This window comes from Ovis canadensis, chromosome 1, assembly GCF_042477335.2.
Source record: "Ovis canadensis isolate MfBH-ARS-UI-01 breed Bighorn chromosome 1, ARS-UI_OviCan_v2, whole genome shotgun sequence".
Lineage (NCBI taxonomy): Eukaryota > Metazoa > Chordata > Mammalia > Artiodactyla > Bovidae > Ovis > Ovis canadensis.
The window spans coordinates 257531347-257548422 of NC_091245.1; the positions used below are offsets into that span (position 1 = coordinate 257531347).

General features: G+C 51.1%; 1 protein-coding gene across 1 annotated transcript in view; it reads right to left on the reverse strand.

The window, feature by feature from the left end:
- EPHB1 (EPH receptor B1) overlaps positions 1-17076 on the reverse strand; it is a 454292-nt gene that overhangs the window by 312611 nt on the left and 124605 nt on the right. The window contains exon 2 of the mRNA XM_069564777.1: positions 6011-6075. Coding sequence (XP_069420878.1) covers positions 6011-6075 — 65 coding nt within the window. The remainder of the gene's footprint in view (positions 1-6010; positions 6076-17076) is intronic.

The following is a 17076-nucleotide window of genomic DNA, read 5'->3' on the forward strand; positions in this document are numbered from 1 at the left end:
TCCTCTGCTCTCCTGCCCCTGCAATGGCCAGAAATTCAAACACCATACAACTCCATTCACAAAATCATTTTGCCCAGAGCTAAATGTCTCCTGGATTTGCCTAATTTAGCTCAGGCTTTTCTGTCTTAATTAGCATGATTGAGTCATCAAAAGAAGAAGAGAGAAAATCCAGGCCTCCAGAGGGTGAGTACTATGCTAACACTTTCTGAGTGTTTACCCAGGAAAACTTTTTGTCGACACAGTCGCATATACGGACTCGTTCCCATCCTCACCCTGTTGAGCAGAGGAGACCCTGGGACTAAAGGAGTCTGGGTGACGGGCCAAGATCACACAGCCAGGGAACTGCAGAGCAGGAACAGGAGCCAGATTATTTGATGCCAGGGCCTGAAGCCTTCATTGCTGCACCATAACCTTCACACCTATCAGGCCAACTAAATTTCTATTGATTTTGCTTAGTCTTGGAATAAATGGGGTGCTATCGGAGTGGATTTCTCTCCTAAGTGTGCTGTCCTTACTCCCAGGATGTGGCAGCCAGTGAGGGTGCCTGGAACTGGATAATGGGGAAAGGGAATAGCCAGGAGGGTCCTCAGGAGGGCGGTGGGGAAGGACAGCCCCCGTGTGCCCCTCTCATGGGCGTGCCTCCTGTTTGAGGAGTTGATTTATCAGACACATACACAGGTACTCAAATGAGGGTTGTGCCCTACACACTGGCCTCTGTGGAAGCTCTCCACTTAGTCCAGTAATACTCTCATCACTTAAGATCTTTCCAGAACTCTGGAAACCACCTGCAGAGGCATAAGGTGAAATCAGCTCATTTAACTTCATACACCCACACCCACAAACACATACACTCATACATGTATCACATAGAAATACACACACACACATATCACACAGAAACACTCAGATGTACATATACACACAGGCACATACACATAGACATACATAAAACTGGATATGCGCTCCCCAGGTGGCACTAGTGCTAAAGAATCCACCTGCCAAAGCAGGAGGCACAAGAGACATGGGTTCAATCCCTGGGTCAGGAAGATCCCCTGGAGGAGGCCATGGCAACCCCCTCCAGTATTCTTGTCTGGAGAATCCCACGGACTGAGGAGCCTGGCGGGCTACAGTCCATAGGGTTGCAAAGAGTCGGACATGACTGAAGTGACTTAGCACAGCACAGCACACAGATATAAACACACACTTCACATATTTATACTCAGATGCACAGACACACACACACACAGACATACACACACGGAGCACAGGCACACACACACCCAGCCTGCTCAACCTGAAGGCTCATCAGGTTTGGCTCCAGACTCTTGCATCTTTCCTCTGTCAACCTTCCCACCTTCCCATGATGAAGATTTGCCAATATTAATGTGGTAAACAGAACATGTCACAGGTTGTGAGAAGGTGGCTCCACAGGGTAGCACAGATGGAGGTGGAGTCTGGAAGCCCGTGAAGTGCTCTTTCAAGGTAACTCAGGATCTGTGGATATGCACACGGCGGCCACATGTTACACAGTCACAGACTCCCACACAGAGGCTGTCGGCTGCCCATGTGCAAATAGCCAAGGAGCCCTGGCAATATTCTGCACAAGTAAAAGGCCTTGCTTGGATTTCCAACAAGCAAGGTGAATAAGCCTCACTATCAGAGGGACCCAGCTTGCCTTCCTTATCCATCACAGCCAGTATGTGAAAGCAGTTGGACCTTCTGGAGAGTGTCCTGGTCTTCTCCATCATGCTCATCGCAGGAAAGGTAGCTCTATCTGTATCACTGATTAAGTTTCTTTAAAAGATACTGACAATCAGTTGGGTATTGGGAGATCTACAAAAAACATTTTACTGGGCTACAATAAACCTAAACTGAGCATCTCCTGAGTTCAGAACCCTGTGTTGAAGATGCAAGAAGCATCATGAACACACTGCTCCTTCCTCATTCTATGTGGCCGACAAACATTTACTGAAGCCTGTCCCTGCTGGCCCAGGGGCAGAGATGAAGCCACTCCTTTCTCTGCCCAGTGGGAGGAAGCACACATCAATGCAGGTTTAGCTCATAGAGTGATGGACAGTTAGGAGTTGGCACCAAGCCTTCTGCTTTAGGAAAAGGGCCCCTACCATGGAATCCTGGTGGGGAGGGGCACCCCAGAGAGCTCCCCGAGGGGAGGGGAAAGGAACTGATACTTGAGGGACAGACAGGGATGCAAGGGGGAGAGGGAAAAAGGAAAAGAGGGGAGAGGACCAGGCAGCATCTAGGCACAGTGGTTGTTGTTCAGCTACTTGGTCTTGTCTGACTCTTTGTGATCCCACTGACTGTAGCTCGCCAGGCTCCTCTGTCCATGGGATTTCCCAGGCAAGAATACTGGAATGACTTGCCATTTCCTTCTCCAGGGGATCTTCCCGACCCAGGGATCAAATCTACGTCTCCTGCATTAGCAGGCAGATTCTTTACCACTGAGCCACCCGGGAAACCCCTCCAGGAAGGGGGACAACCGTTAAGGCGGACCACGGAAACCATGAGAACTAGCACTTACTGAGCCCTGTGGCAGCTGAGCACCGCCCTGAGTGTTGACCACAGGACCTCTCAGAGCACCCTCCTGCCCAGAGCTTCACATCAACATGTGAAGGTCAGGACCCTTTTGGAGCAGGACTGTAAAGAAGGGTTAGGGAGAGGTAACTGAAGGCAGCCCAAGGGAGGAGGGTGGAGTTCACAGGGTCATGGGTGAGGGTCCTGGGATGCCCTCTGATGGGAGCTCAGCCCCTCATCCCCCCAGCATCTGTTACTTCATAAATATATTTGTTATTTTCTCCCTCTGCTCACCAAGTGGCCTCTGATACAGGTTAAACCTAAAGGCTTTAAATTAAAGCTGCAATTAGATTATAAAGCAACATTTTGCCATTTGAGCAGAAATACTTTCTGGTTTTGACACACAATATTATAATCCATTTTCCAGAGATATAACTGAAAACAATTTGCAGGCTATGTGTGGGTGGGCAGTCCAAATCCTTCCCGCATCTGGCAGTCCTTGAGTACAAGGGTGAAGATAATCCAGGGAAACCATAAAAGGAATTCTCCTGGCCTCTCTCTGGGGAGCCTACCTCACAGGCCATGCATGGATAGGGTTCATTGAAATGCCAGCTGGGCCCCCTGGTAGAATCATAGTACCCTTTCTGGACCAGGCCTACCAGTTCCCTGGAGACCCACAGGCTACCAGAACAATGCCCACCCACACATCAAAATCTTCGGTACGCATAGTATCCTGACTGCAGGGGCCATCTGAGGGACAATTTGCTCTCTTTCTGGGTTGCTGGGGCGGGGCTCATCTCCTCCCCTACTGGATCCCAGGAAAATGCAGACCATTCACCCAGCCTCCTGGCTTCTCAAATGCCGGACCCTGGCCCCACTCCCCAGACCCTTTATCACCCAGAAGTACTCTGATTCAAGGCCACGGCCTCGAGTCCTCCTCCAGTCTCCTTGAGAGCCCCAGCCTCTGTACTTTGTCACAATGCTCCTGGCTTCACTCTTCTTTTTGGGGCGATGTCACGCTACAAGATGCTGACCCCCTCCTGCCAATGTCCTCAGCTCCTGACCCTCCAGGCCCACCATTCTCACATAAGCGTAAGTAAGGATGACTCCACTGCCACACAGCCTCCAGGTACCCCTGATTGGGGCTGTCACACACACACAGCCTGGACCTCAACTAGGTCCTTACTACAGCCACAGTTCTTCCAAAGAGTCCAGACTCTCTCAACTTACCAGCATGGGCAGTTACCTCCCAACCTTTTCTCCCTCCTAAAACCTGCTACTTAAGACTCCCCACCTCCAACCGCCCCTCCAACCTCAGAGAGAAGATGGGAAATTAAAACACTTCTTATTTTACAGCTTCTATACCAGTCCTGAGTCCTCCCATCTCTCTGTCCTGTCATTTCAACAACAAAGGCATCCCGGCCCCTGAGAGGCACCTGCCTCCACAGCCTCCCTTCCCTCTGCCTCCCGTGCTCTGTATTCCCTCCTCTCACGGGCTGCTCCATCGCCTCACCTCCCATTGACCCTTCCACGTCCGGCTTTCTGGCTTCTGACCCTGGTCCCTTCTGAAACCATCAGCATGTGGCACCAACAGGGTCCTTGTAACCAAGCCCAGTGCACCATCCAATGCCTAGCAGCACCTGCCACCTTTGTCCCCTTCCTCCTTGACCCCTCTCCCTGGGCTTCTGTAAGAAGACCACCTCTTGGCTTTCTCCTGCCTCACTCCTTCTCATCCCCTTCCCGGCATCTCTTAACTTGGAATATTTCCCAAAAGGACCATCTGCCTTGGGAAGGAGTTCAGAAGTTTAAAGAAGACAGGTGGTATGTACAAAAATCAAGGAGAAAATGAACCAAAAGTCACATCAATGACTTAAGTCACGGGAGAAAACATGCAAAGCTCCCACTAACAATGTAACTTGTAGAAGAGGGGCAAGTCCTTAATGTCTGGGCCGCTTGAAGAGTTGCTGCACCATCAGCTTTCATGAGGTCCCCAGTGGGAGTGGGAGGCGTTCCCTGGTGGCCTGCAGTGTTCCCAGCAGGATTTGGGCCTGTCAGTGTGGGCAAGATTGGCCCCTGCTCGTGGCCACACTTTGGGAAACACAGTTCACCCCAGACCTTTCCCTGCTACCGCAAGGCTCCATGCCTGCACCCAGAAGTGAGAACCCGGGGAGAAAGCACAGGTGAGGCCTCAGTCTGCCTTGGGGCCTGAATCCCAATGTCCCTAAGACATAGGCGAGAGTCTTAGGACTGGCTGTGACTCACACCCTGGGTTGCAGAGGGGCCTGAGGCCACAGGCTGGAGGTGACCAAAGGCAGGGAGGAGAGAGGAGGTGTAGGGTTGATGAGGAGATCCAGCTAACCCTGCCCCTGCCTCACCCCCTCGCTGGGATGAAGAGTCCATACATTCCCCCTGTCCCCTCCTTTTATGACTAAGCCTCACAGAGAGCCAGCCACTTGAGCCTGAGATGTGAATCCCATCCCACCTCCTCCCTCTGCCTCTCCCCACCCCAATGTCTTCACCCACTGCCAAATGCTGCCAAGGCCTCCTGCTTAGCTTTGCTCCAACTGTCCTGAGTGTCCCATTTTAATCTGATGCTTCTGACCCATCCAAGACAGCTGCAAGAGCCTTCTCTCAACTGTTCCCTACAATCATGTCAGCAAGTGTGACAAGATCCATCCTTTACCTATAGGATAAAGCCAAATGGCTAACTCAGCAGGGCAGTCCCAGTTCCCCACGCTGCGCACTGCCCAATCCACAGCCCAGCCCCACCTCAGCACTATCCACACCCTCCCATGGTCCAGACACACAGACTCTTGTTCTTATGTCGTTTCATGACTCCCATCCCTTTTAACCAGCTATTCCTCCTACTTGGAATGTCTTTCCAGACTCCCTATTTACTGCCTGTCAAACTCCTACTCAGTCTCCAAAGCCCAGCTTGAGTGTACTTTTTTTGTAAAGGCTTCTTGCCTCCCTCTGAAGTGTCTCACTCCCAGTTCTGTGCCACACCTGTCAGTCTCCCCACTGCCACCCAGGAGGGATACATTTCAGCTCATTCATGCATGTGGTGGATCCCACAGGAGGCCATGAGCTCCTCAAGAGTATTCATCTTTGCAGCTACAGATTCTGACCAGGTGCATGAACACTGAACAAATGAATCTAGAACATTGCTCTAATGCAGCGCCAGGAGAAAGAGTGCCTCAGTCTTTCTGAACTCGAGCTCCTCCTCATGCCCTGGACCCTCTTCAGCCCCAGGGGCATCTGGATCTCTGTCCTCCCCATCACCACTGACTTGAACACCCAACTACTGACAGCCACTGGCCCCAGTCCCACACAGGCCTTGGCCACCTGCTGCTGCCTCTCTGCGGATGGGCCATGGACAAAGCCATTTACACCTGTAATCCACATCCCAGAGGGGCAAGTCAGGCCCTGCTCCCATGACTGCTCATCAGGACAGGAGGACAGACGGTCTGACACTCACCCCTGATGCAGGATTGGCGGTCCAGCCCAGCTCTGCAGTAGCCGTCCTGGTGTCCATTAAAGTTTCTGAAGGTCAAAAAAAAAGAAAAAAATGGTGCGTCAGAAGAATTACTGGACAATGAAGTTACTTAGGACTATAAATGTCAGTGCTAGGAACCCTGGGCTCCTCTGCCAAGCCTACAGCTGAGGGGAAGAGGCCTGCTAGGAGGACGCAGCTCGTGGCAGCGTTAGGTGCAGATCTCGGGTGTCCTGATACTAAGGCTCTACTGAATGACCCCAAGCCACCCGGGGGATGGTATGTGACGTCATCTGCCTACTTATCACTTTAACGCTGAGACATGGCATCTTCTCACATCACTCAACCTATGTGTTCTCCACAGGCCATGCTGACCCAATAGCCAAACCTAATTCCCTCCGCAAGTCTTTCTCAGCCACCTCCTTCTGACCTGTGACTCCCTACTCCTTTCTCCCCACTCCTGTCCTCTGCTTCCCCTTAGGCATCCATGTTGACACTCTCAGCTGATTTCCCTTCAACTTCTCTGGCCCCAACACTCAGTCCTCCTGCAGGTCCTTTTGCCCAGATACATGGCCCAGATACATGGCTACCCCCTTCCCAAGACTCTGCTGAAAGCTCATGCAGCTTTGGCAAAGGCCTCACCCCAAACACAAACACACATCTCACACCCCAGGGGCCTGCTTCCTGGTCACCAATTCCTCCAGCCAATAAGGGAAAGACAGACACCCTGACTTAGCCATGAGCCCCCAGGGACACCAGGGTGGCTACAGTACATACACCAAGATCACCAGGCACCATGTAGCAATTACAGAGCTGATATTTACTACAACTGTTTTCGGGCAGATAGCAGTGAAGTGTCCTGAAGACAGGGCACCTTTTTCCTTTTTCTTTCTTTCCTTTTCAATCCATTATTGACTGCTGTCAGCCCTACCTCTCGATGGAAACGTCTCCCCAAAACCTGACTAGAGCTTTGATCAGCAAGTCCAAAAGCCCTTTTGTTTGCAGGGGGTTTGTCTGTTGTGTAGAGGGGTTTGCGTGTTTTGGCTGTACTACACGGCATGTGGGATCTTTGGTCCCCAACCAGGGACTGAACCCGTGCCCTCTGCATTGGAAGCAGAGTCTCAATCACGAGACCACCAGAGAAATCCTTTTTTAAAAAAAAAAAAAAAAACAGCAGCTTTACTGAGGTACAAATGGTATGCAATAAACTGCACATAATTAAAGCATACAATTTGATAAGTTTTGACATATATTTATACCCAAGAAACCATCACCACAATCAAGATAAGAAACATAGCCGTCATTCCCAGAAGCTGCCTGTCCCTCTGTAATCCCTCCTCCCTCTTGCCCAAGCCTCACCCTGTCACTGTCCCCAGGCACCAACTAATCTGTTTTTTCGTCACTATAGGTTAACTGGCATTTTCCAGAAATTTATATAAATGAAATCATAGACTATATTTTCTTAATCTGGCTTAGCTCAGATAATTAAGATTCACCACGTTTGTGTCCATCAGTAGTTCATTCCTTTACATTGCTGGGTAGTATTTCACTGTGTGGAGAGACTGCATTTTGTCTACCGATTCACTTGTCATTTCCATTTTGGTGGCTACTACATGGGAGCGTATGAGAGTTCCAGCTCATCCACATCCTTGCCAGCACTTGGCATGGTCAGTCATTTTTAATTTTGGCCATTTGAACAGATGTGCAGTGGTATCTCATTGTGGCTTGAATTTTCATTTCCTTAATGAAGAGTGATATTAAGCATCTTTTGACATGATTTCTTGTCAACTGTATATCTTTCAGTGAAGTGTCTGTTTGATATTTTTCCATTTTTAAATTGGATTGTTTCCTTATTGTTGAGTTTGGTAGGTTCTTTATTCTGGATACAAGTCCTCTATCAGACCAGATGGTCTACAAATATTTTATCCCACTTTACGACTTATCTTTTCATTCCTTTAATAGCATCTTTCAAAGAGCAGAAGTTTTAAATTTTGGAGAAGTCTAATTTATCAACTTTTTCCTTTTATGGTTTGATATCATACCTAAAAAAAATCTTTCCCTAACCCAAGACTACAAAGGTTTTTCTCCTACCTAGGTCTATGATCTATTTTGAGTTAAGTTTTGCCTAAGTTGGAAGCTATGGGTCAAATACATAATTGTGAGGGTTTTGGTTTTTTGTTTTTTTTTTTTTTTTGGCATGGGAGTCCAGAGTTCCAGAAGGGCACCTTTCAAAATCACACAATGGTGCCCTTTAGGTTAGTGGAGGTATCTTATGCACTTGAACTTTCCAAGGCATGTATCAAAGCACCAGGCACAGCACACCCTAGCTGAGCAGGCGGCTCAGCAAACATGGGCACAGGACACAGACTTGATTGACGCGTTGTTCCGGTTTCTCCCTACTCTGTTCCTTTTCTCCTGAACATCCCTCCACCCTCTGTGAACAGTCATTCTCTGTCCTCTATTCCAGGCATGAGATGGGAAGCATGCATGCAGAAATTTGGGCCCCTTAGGAAACAAAAGAACTCCTGGCATAAACCAAAGGATTAGGAAGAAACCTACCCTGTGGGCAGGACTAAAGTAGTGAAAATAAAGTGATAAACGAGGAGCTGTGCTGAGCCAAGGGGTGTCCTATGCCCTTGTCTCTCAGTGCTCAATCCCAGAGAAGGGATGGTGGGAGTCTGTCCAGGTGACAGGGCCTTGGACACCCAGCACCCCGGCCTGGAGTGACCCCACCAGGCGGACATGGCATAGATGGAGCAGACAGAGTCTTTGGGCCAGAACAGGTCTAATGAAGGGACCCCAGAACCACCCGATGACGACTTGCATGGACTATACCCATGGCTCAGATGGGGTCCAGGGAATCTCAATGGGCAGGTGCTAACAGGTCAGGGAGGCACCTCCTCACAAGCTGACACTACATAGCCCACCGTGACAGCCGTTCTGCCTCCCAGTGGAGTGGGGGCTCTTGCTGCAAACAGGGCAGTAAAGCAAATACAGTGGGCTGGGTTCACTAGCCCATCCAAGCTCACTTGGAGTTGGACCAAGAGTAGTGCCCCTCGCGTAACTGAAGGAACGCAAGCACAGGAACAGACTTCTTGAGTTTGTTTTCTCCTCCGATTCTTCCAACAGCTGGGGAGGCTGGTTCTTGCACCGAGCAGCCCTCCTTCTCCCCCGCATCTCCAATTCACAGCACTAATAATGATCATAATGACACACCAGATTTACATAATACATGTCTCCAAAGGCACTCCATGAGGCCCTGGAGAAATTCATCTCCATGATTAAAATGCCTTCGCCAGGTGGGCCTGAAGCAGGAGTCACTGAACCCACTTGGCAGAGTTAGGGACCAGGGTACAGAATAGCATAGTGCCTCTTCAGGGTCACACAGCCTCCCATCCTGATGCTGATAGCCTCAAATCTCAGCCTGCGGCCTACTGGGCAGACATGGGTGTCTGCAGACTCTGCAGTGCCCTGGAATGGAGGATCTTGCTCATACAGCTAAAAAACCATCAAAGCCCCCCCAGAACAGCACATATTGCAATAAAAGTGTGTATGGAGGCACTCCCCAATTTCAGGATCATGCTGAAGTGCAGTGAAGAGCAAAGGACATGGGCAGGGAGGGAACGAGAGTCCAGAAGCAAAAGTAAGAAACAGCTTTCCCTCCTAAATCTTCCAAGGACTGGTTTGTTCTGCTAACCCCATGAATACGATCTAAGAGTTCATTATATTCATAGTTACCTGCTCAAGGGCTATAATTGAATCTGTTTCTAAATAATGTTTTCCATCCACCTTCTTGGACAGAAGTTGCAACGAGAAGAATCCATTTCTCTGCATCCTGCCCGCCGTGGAGACGGAAGGCCACCAAACCATAAACCGTCCACTCGATATGATTAAGGGCAGTTTCTTTTCTGGCACAGAGCGCTCCTGATTATGGCATTACACTCTGGTGGGGGCTGAATTAAAGTGATTTGAGGAGGTTTACATCTCCCTGGAGAAGAAGAGAGTGCTTATTTGCATTTATAAAGCATATTGAGAGTTCTGGCAGAAAGTTATGGTGGAAGCACAATTAAATATTTACCATCACTTCTGCTTTCAAACAGTGGCATGGGGACCAAACCAGCTGGAGGTGCATGTGTTGCTGTCAGATCGCACGCCTGCAGGGCACATGACTCTGGGACCCATACCCACCACCAGCCTCTGCTCTCTGGGTGTGCGTGCTCACTGCCCAAGGGAGAAAAGCTGGGGAGGGCACATGGAGGGCAGAGAGGGTGCTGGTGCAGGCAAATGGGGTCCAGGCCCCACTTCCATCACATAGTGACCATCTCTCTCCCCTCCCTCCTCATCTGCAGAACAGAGGAGGGCTCGTTAGAGCTCAAGACCAAGAGTGGACTGCGTGACGCAAAGCACAGCAAAACAAATGCTTTTATTATTATAACTTAACCACTCCAAGCTTCAGTCTCTTAGCTATGAAAAGGATCTAACGATGGCATCTGTAAAATACCTCTAAGATTTCTAAAAGAATTAATGATCATAGATACCTACTGATCATCTGCCTCCTTCCTTTAAAGACCCAGGAGTGACATAAGCGGAGAATAAGGCAGCAAATCAGAGCAGTGGGTCCCCTGGAGGGACTCTTGGTCCAGGGGAGAGACAAGAAGCAAAGTCTCACTCTGCATTCTGTTCTGGCTGAGACTAGGAGAAGGAAACCAAGAAACTCAAGAGAATGGACATGTGGGGAGCAAGTGGGTCCATCCCCAAAGACACATGCCACTGTCTCTGGGCAAAGGCAACCCTGGCCGCCTGGGCAGGGGTGGGCTATGGTGGGGGCGGGGAATGGAGACAGCCACCTGCCACGTGGGAGAGATGACAGAGCGACCAGGAGAAGCAGAGACAGGTCAGTGTGGATGAGCTGGGAACCATCCCAAACCTAAGAGGGGGTGAGAGGGACCGAGCCAGAGGGGAGGGGAGGCCACAAGGGGAGACAGAAGGGGGTCTCTGGCAGGAGTCGGCCAGACTGGCAAGAACCCGAGAAGCCTGGGGCCCATGAGCAGCCTGGTAGAGAGACCCCATTTTCCCAGGGAACAATTTCCCTTCAGTGGTTCTGGTAGGGAAACCCTCAGGGTCCCCCCTCCAACCATGGGGGGCCGCCACCCGAGGGTCAGGGTGGTGGGGGCAGGTCTGAGCCCCCTGCACAGAGGAAAAGGCAGCTGCCACCCAGCTCTGCAGACAGCTTCCCTTTCTGTCTAGATTGGCACCTTGGGATGTATTGACATTTGGGATGAATTAGATGCCCATCATGGTGAAAGAGAGCTAAATAAACCCTCTCCTTACAGTTCTGCCACTCTTTCTGGAGAGACATTAATCAGACATTCAGCTGAAAATATTTACAACGTCCCTCCATGGTGGTAACAATATACAACAACATACACAGATGGAATGGGGGCTTCTGGGCCTCCGCTGAGCAGAGCCTCATGTGTATTTGATAAGGCAAATTTAAGGACCTCCCAAGCAGGGAAGAACCAGCGCGGCCGTGCAGTCACTGCCTGGTGCAGCCTTCTGTGGCTCACGGAACTCCCGAAACCCAGGAGCCACAGCCCAGAGTCGCTCCACAAATCCAGGTCCTCCCAGGTAAAGGCCAGGAGTTGGAGGTCAGCCCACTGCAGCCCAAGCCTCTCCCTCAGCCTTCACAAGGGGCTGGGATCACTGGAAGCAGGCTGAGATGCACGGCATCAGGGGGTGATGGTACCCATTCAGCAAAGGTTGTCTGAGTCACTCTCCCAGGCAGGTGGGCGCTGTGCAGGAACCAGATACAGAGCAGAGGAAAACAGACACCCTGGCCCTCGAGGACTTTGCAGACAAGTGAGAAGACAGAAATTAATCAAATAACCACGCAGCTAAATCTGCAATTACGGCCTCGTTGAGTGGCAGGAAAGGGGAATCCCAGGGACAGTTGTGAACACTGAATAAAATGACAGGTGTGCGAAGCCTGGTGCACAGCTGATACTTCCTCCTTGCTTTCCCAGCCCCGGCTGATGGAGGCACAGCAACCAGCCCCTTTACACACACACACACACACACACACATACACACAATTGTCCCAGGACTGAGTCCACACTGGCAGGAACAAGACGTGTAGTGAGCAGTCTCCCCAACTCCCAAATCCAGAGTGTGCCAGTATTCACAGCGTGCTGGGCAGCTCTGACCATGGTGAGGCCCTCAGCCTCCCATGGGACCCCTACGTTGCCCTCCAGACCCGAACTCATCACAAGAACCTGAGCATTTCATGCAGCTCACTCCTCCAGCCACCATCCCAGGCTCCTCAGTGCCCCCACTCATGGCCTTGCTCCGTCCATCACCGTGGCCTGCCAAAGATGCAGCCCAGGTTCACGGCAGGGGCCTCGTGGGGCTCTTTCTCCAGGTCTTCCCTGGGAGTGTGTCCTGTCTTCATACATCCCGTTCACTGGGCAAAGAACTCCTGATGATGCCCACAAGATCCCTCAGCTGTCTGTCACTCCCGCAAACCTCAGCCCCTGACACAGGGTCCCGCAACCAACAGCTGCTCAGCTCCACCTTCACACTTGCCCAGACTTCCTATTGCCAACTCAGTCCAGCCTCCCGGCAATCTCATCACCAACCTTCTGAACAGGCTTCAGGTTGCCCCCCAGGACAGAGGAGCGAGAGCTGTGCCAGCTCTGGGTTTGGAGATGGCTCTGGTTGAGTGTAAACTGGGAAAGGCACCAGCTAGCCTCAGGGGCTCGTGTTCTGGCGTAACTGGGCCCTGGGCTCAGCACAGCTGGTGAAACAGTATTCCAAGCAAGCCTTTCACGTCCCATCCCACGTGTCCACCCAGGCAAAGGTTCTTCACATGCACCCTGCTCCACACTATCCCACTGCCATTCTCTGGAGCCCCTGTGGGACACCCCAGGCGCATTTAGCTGTGATTCCTTGTTCTCCTCAGTCCATCATCAGATCACTCACCATGCCACAGCGACTCCTGCATCTTCTTCTCTGTGTGTTCCTTTCCAATTATCAGCAACTATGAGTCTAGGGCATCAGCCCTGCACAGCGGGACCACAGCAACCACCTCCTAGCTGGTGTCTCAACCAGAGGCTCCATCTGTACCCTTCTCCACAAAGCTGCCCAGTTTAGCTCCTTCTGTCCATGTAACTAGTTCAAAGGCAATACAGCCACACTCAGCAAAGGCTTATAGAATCTCGGTTCCTCTGATCACCCGGTGATGTCACCCCCAAAACACTGGCCAAAGGAAAACACAAGGCTCTATATCAAGAAGATATTCATTACAGCATTATTTAGAACATGAGAACACTAGAACCAGCCTATCCAGAGGGGAAGGAAATGCAGGACGGCACACTCACATTCACACTCCTGGAGTGTTACAATGTCACAGTGTCAGGATGTCAGCAACTAAACACAGAGCAAGACACAGAACTGTGTCTGCCCCACAGATGCCACTCAGGAAACAGGGCTTCAATGGAGTAAAATAGCAGCATGAGTACAAAGACCAGAAAGCCAAGTGCAAGAGCTCGTAGGCCAGGGACACCAGTTTACTATCACTCACATTCTTCTTATTCCTATGCTGTTTTAGAAGACACACATTCAGAAACAGAAATTTAACCCACCTTCTAAAAACCCCTGTTTCATCCCATCTCACTCTCCTACTTTATGATTTCCAAAGTCTCTTCTCTAATCCAAGACACGCCGCAAACTTCTCGCCTCCATGAAGCTTCTGCTCCAAGCCTAGCTTTTCCAAATTGACCTTCAGTTTCCCAAAGGAAACCCATCATCCCCCACACCACCACTTGTGCTCAGGAAGGGCCTCCTGCCCGGAATGGCTTTTTCCTCTTCTCTACCTGAATTCTGTTCTGAATCTTTCTTGCCCAAGTGGTGCTGTAAGTACTTTGAGAAGGCATAGCTGTGACTTACATCCCATAGACTTTAATCAGATGCCTTGTGTAGCAGAAATGCTCCATCAGCTCTGGAGAGCTGGGTTCAAGTCCCAGCTCCAAGACTAACAAGCAGATCAACATTTGAACATCAAAATCTGATTTTCCTCCTTTGCATCTCTGAGCCAGTGAGACCAGGTTCAGAAAGATGCTCTCTATATTTTTAACAACACTCATTGGAATAACATTTGTTTACTGTTAGTTGGCATCACCGACTCAATGGACATGAGTTTGGGTAAACTCTGAGAGTTGGTGATGGACAGGGAGGCCTGGCATGCTGCGGTTCATGGGGTCACAAAGAGTCAGACATAACTGAACAACTGAACTGACTGACTGACTGTCTCTGCCAAGTACAAAATGTAAGGTGAAGAGGAACTGTTATCACATAAGTCTCCATTGACTGGTATGTAAGAGGGGCTGGTGAGAAAGAGAAACAAGCCTGAGTAAATGGAATGAGCCAGTCCAGCCCATCTGCTGAATGACTGACTGACTGAATGAGTCGGAACAGGCACTTAAACCATAAGTACAAACTGTGAAATTTGCTCTTTTAAAGAACACAGATTAGTGTAGTCCTCCCCACCACACCCTTCTCCTTCTGTTTCTTTCATTTCTCAAGGTGCAATTAATTATCATAAATAGAAGCCACAGCTTAAATGGGTCCGAGCATAGGAATGTGCCTCTAGGAGGTGGGAGGGGCTCTGGGTCTGGTCCTGGTTGACAAATCAGAGTTGGTCCCCTAACAGCAAGCACTACCATGCCCTGTGCTTGGTCCTAGTGTGGGCAGCGGAGTGTCTTAAGGGCCTAAGGTCCCAGCTAGGTCCTAAGGCCCACTCTGAAGGGTGGGCTTTGGTCTCCCAACCCCAGCCCACCCTGGCAGTCTTGATTGAAAAGCCTTGGCCCTCCAGCTACCCTCTAATTTCTCCTCAGCCCTCCTTGTCCAACCCCCAAAAAACCCTGTCGCAGCCTCCTTCAACCATGGACACCATGCAGGGGGGGATCTGGGATGGGGCTGCAGCCTCAACATGAGTGTACCGAATGCCTCTCCTGCAGGCTGCCCGCTTAGACACTCTGCACCCTGTGTGGTCTCACTCAGGCCTAAAGGGAAGGCTGACGATGTAGCCCGAATAGCCAAGCGGCTCCCCTGACCTCAGCCACACTCTGAGGCCCGGGGAACACAAACACGCCAGGCCTCTCCTGGGCCCCATGTTATCCTCAGTGCCCTGGTGCTGGTGCAAAGCTGGTGAAGCTGGCATGCAGGGGTGCCAGCCACAGCTCTACAGCCACATCCCAAACCCAGTGACCCCAGGACTACCCTCTTCAGCACATGCCTCCCCATCCCATGGGGCATGGGCTCTGCAACCAGAGGGCAGCAGCCTCCAGCAGCCAGGCCTGGGGCCCACAGCACCTCTGCTGGGCTGGACACAGGGACATTCTGGGTTCAGTTCACTCACTCAGTCATGTCCAACTCTTTGCGACCCCATGAATCACAGCACGCCAGGCCTCCCTGTCCTTCACCAACTCCCGGAGTTCACCCAAACCCACATCCATCAAGTCGGTGATGGCATCCAGCCATCTCATCCTCGGTCGTCCCCTTTTCCTCCTGCCCCTAATCCCTCCCAGCATCAGAGTCTTTTCCAATGAGTCAACTCTTCGCATGAGGTGGCCAAAATACTGTAGTTTCAGCTTTAGCATCATTCCTTCCAAAGAATACCCAGGACTGATCTCCTTTAGAATGGACTGGTTGGATCTCCTTGCAGTCCAAGGGACATTCTGGGTTAACCAACAACAAATGTCTGTATAAGGGCCCTGGTCAGGGATGGGGGCCCATGGTGGCCTGCGGAATGGGGGAGGTTATGGACTCATGCACGCGCATGCCCCACAGCCTGTCTTCTTCATGAGTGTGGCTCCAGCAGCCTCCGCTACGGAAAGCACAGATCCTGTTGGTCCAGTGCGGCATGGCTTCACTCTTCAAAACTATGGCTGAAGAACCACTGGTTTGAGAACAATGGTGCTGGGCAGTGGTCTTCTCTCTCATCAACAGTCTCATGTGCCACCAGGGAGGGTCCCCTCTTGCAAGGCCACCAAGAACTGAAGGCAAGAGTCTCTCCTCATCCAGAGAAGCTTGGGAAGAGGTCAACAAGCAGCTCAAACATGACTGAGCGACTCACTTTCACCCTTTGAGTTTTTCCCAGGGCCAAGGTCAGGGATAGCGCTTCAGAACAAAGGCAGGGCGCCCACACACCTGTGCTATTACCTACTCATCATCCTGATGGATCAGGACCACCGGGTCCACCTTTAGTGAAAGGATTTCAACAGTGTTCTTGCCCAAGTGGAGGTGGAGGCTCCGTGCCGGGCCCGCCCTTGGGAGAGTGTTCCCTTGTGGGGCCCTGCCTGTCCCCTCCCCACCCCCCCACACTTATCCTGCATGGCATGCCACCCCCATCTGGCTCCTCGATGGAGGAGCAGATTTGGAATTCAAGGACTGGCAGCTGCTCTCCAACAAAAGAGAAGCCCTGAGCAAGTGAGACTATCAACAGGCGCAAGGAAAAGGGGAGACTGAAAGTCTTCATTTTAGGCACAAAATACCAAACAGCCCCTCTGTCTTCTGTTTGATTCCTTATCTACATTCTTTTCCTTTTATCTCAGCTCCCTTTCCCATTCTAACGTCTATAGTTCCTGATCCTGCAAGCTGGCCAGACACCCTCTCAAATCCACGCGCACCTCTCCTCCGTCTAAAAATACCCCATAGCTAGAGAACCGAGAAGAAAAGTGGTTCTCACCCATCCTGGCTGGGGATCTCTGGCCCTCCACAGCATCAAACATCTGTAGGCAGAACCCAAACCAGCCAGGTGGTGTCAGTGGGCACAGGCAAGGTAGACCTGGGAGGCTCCTCTCCACCCAGGCATGATGGTCCGCAGCCCCGGGCACACCCAGGTCATCAGGCACTGAGGGGCCTTTAACCAGACCTGCAGCAGAGCTCCTGCCCAAGCCCTCACCTCCTCCTGACCCAGCTTCCCACCCCAGCACCAACACAGGTGCCTTCCAGCAGCAAGGAGAGAGAGGAGAACCACACAGGAGTGCTGTGGT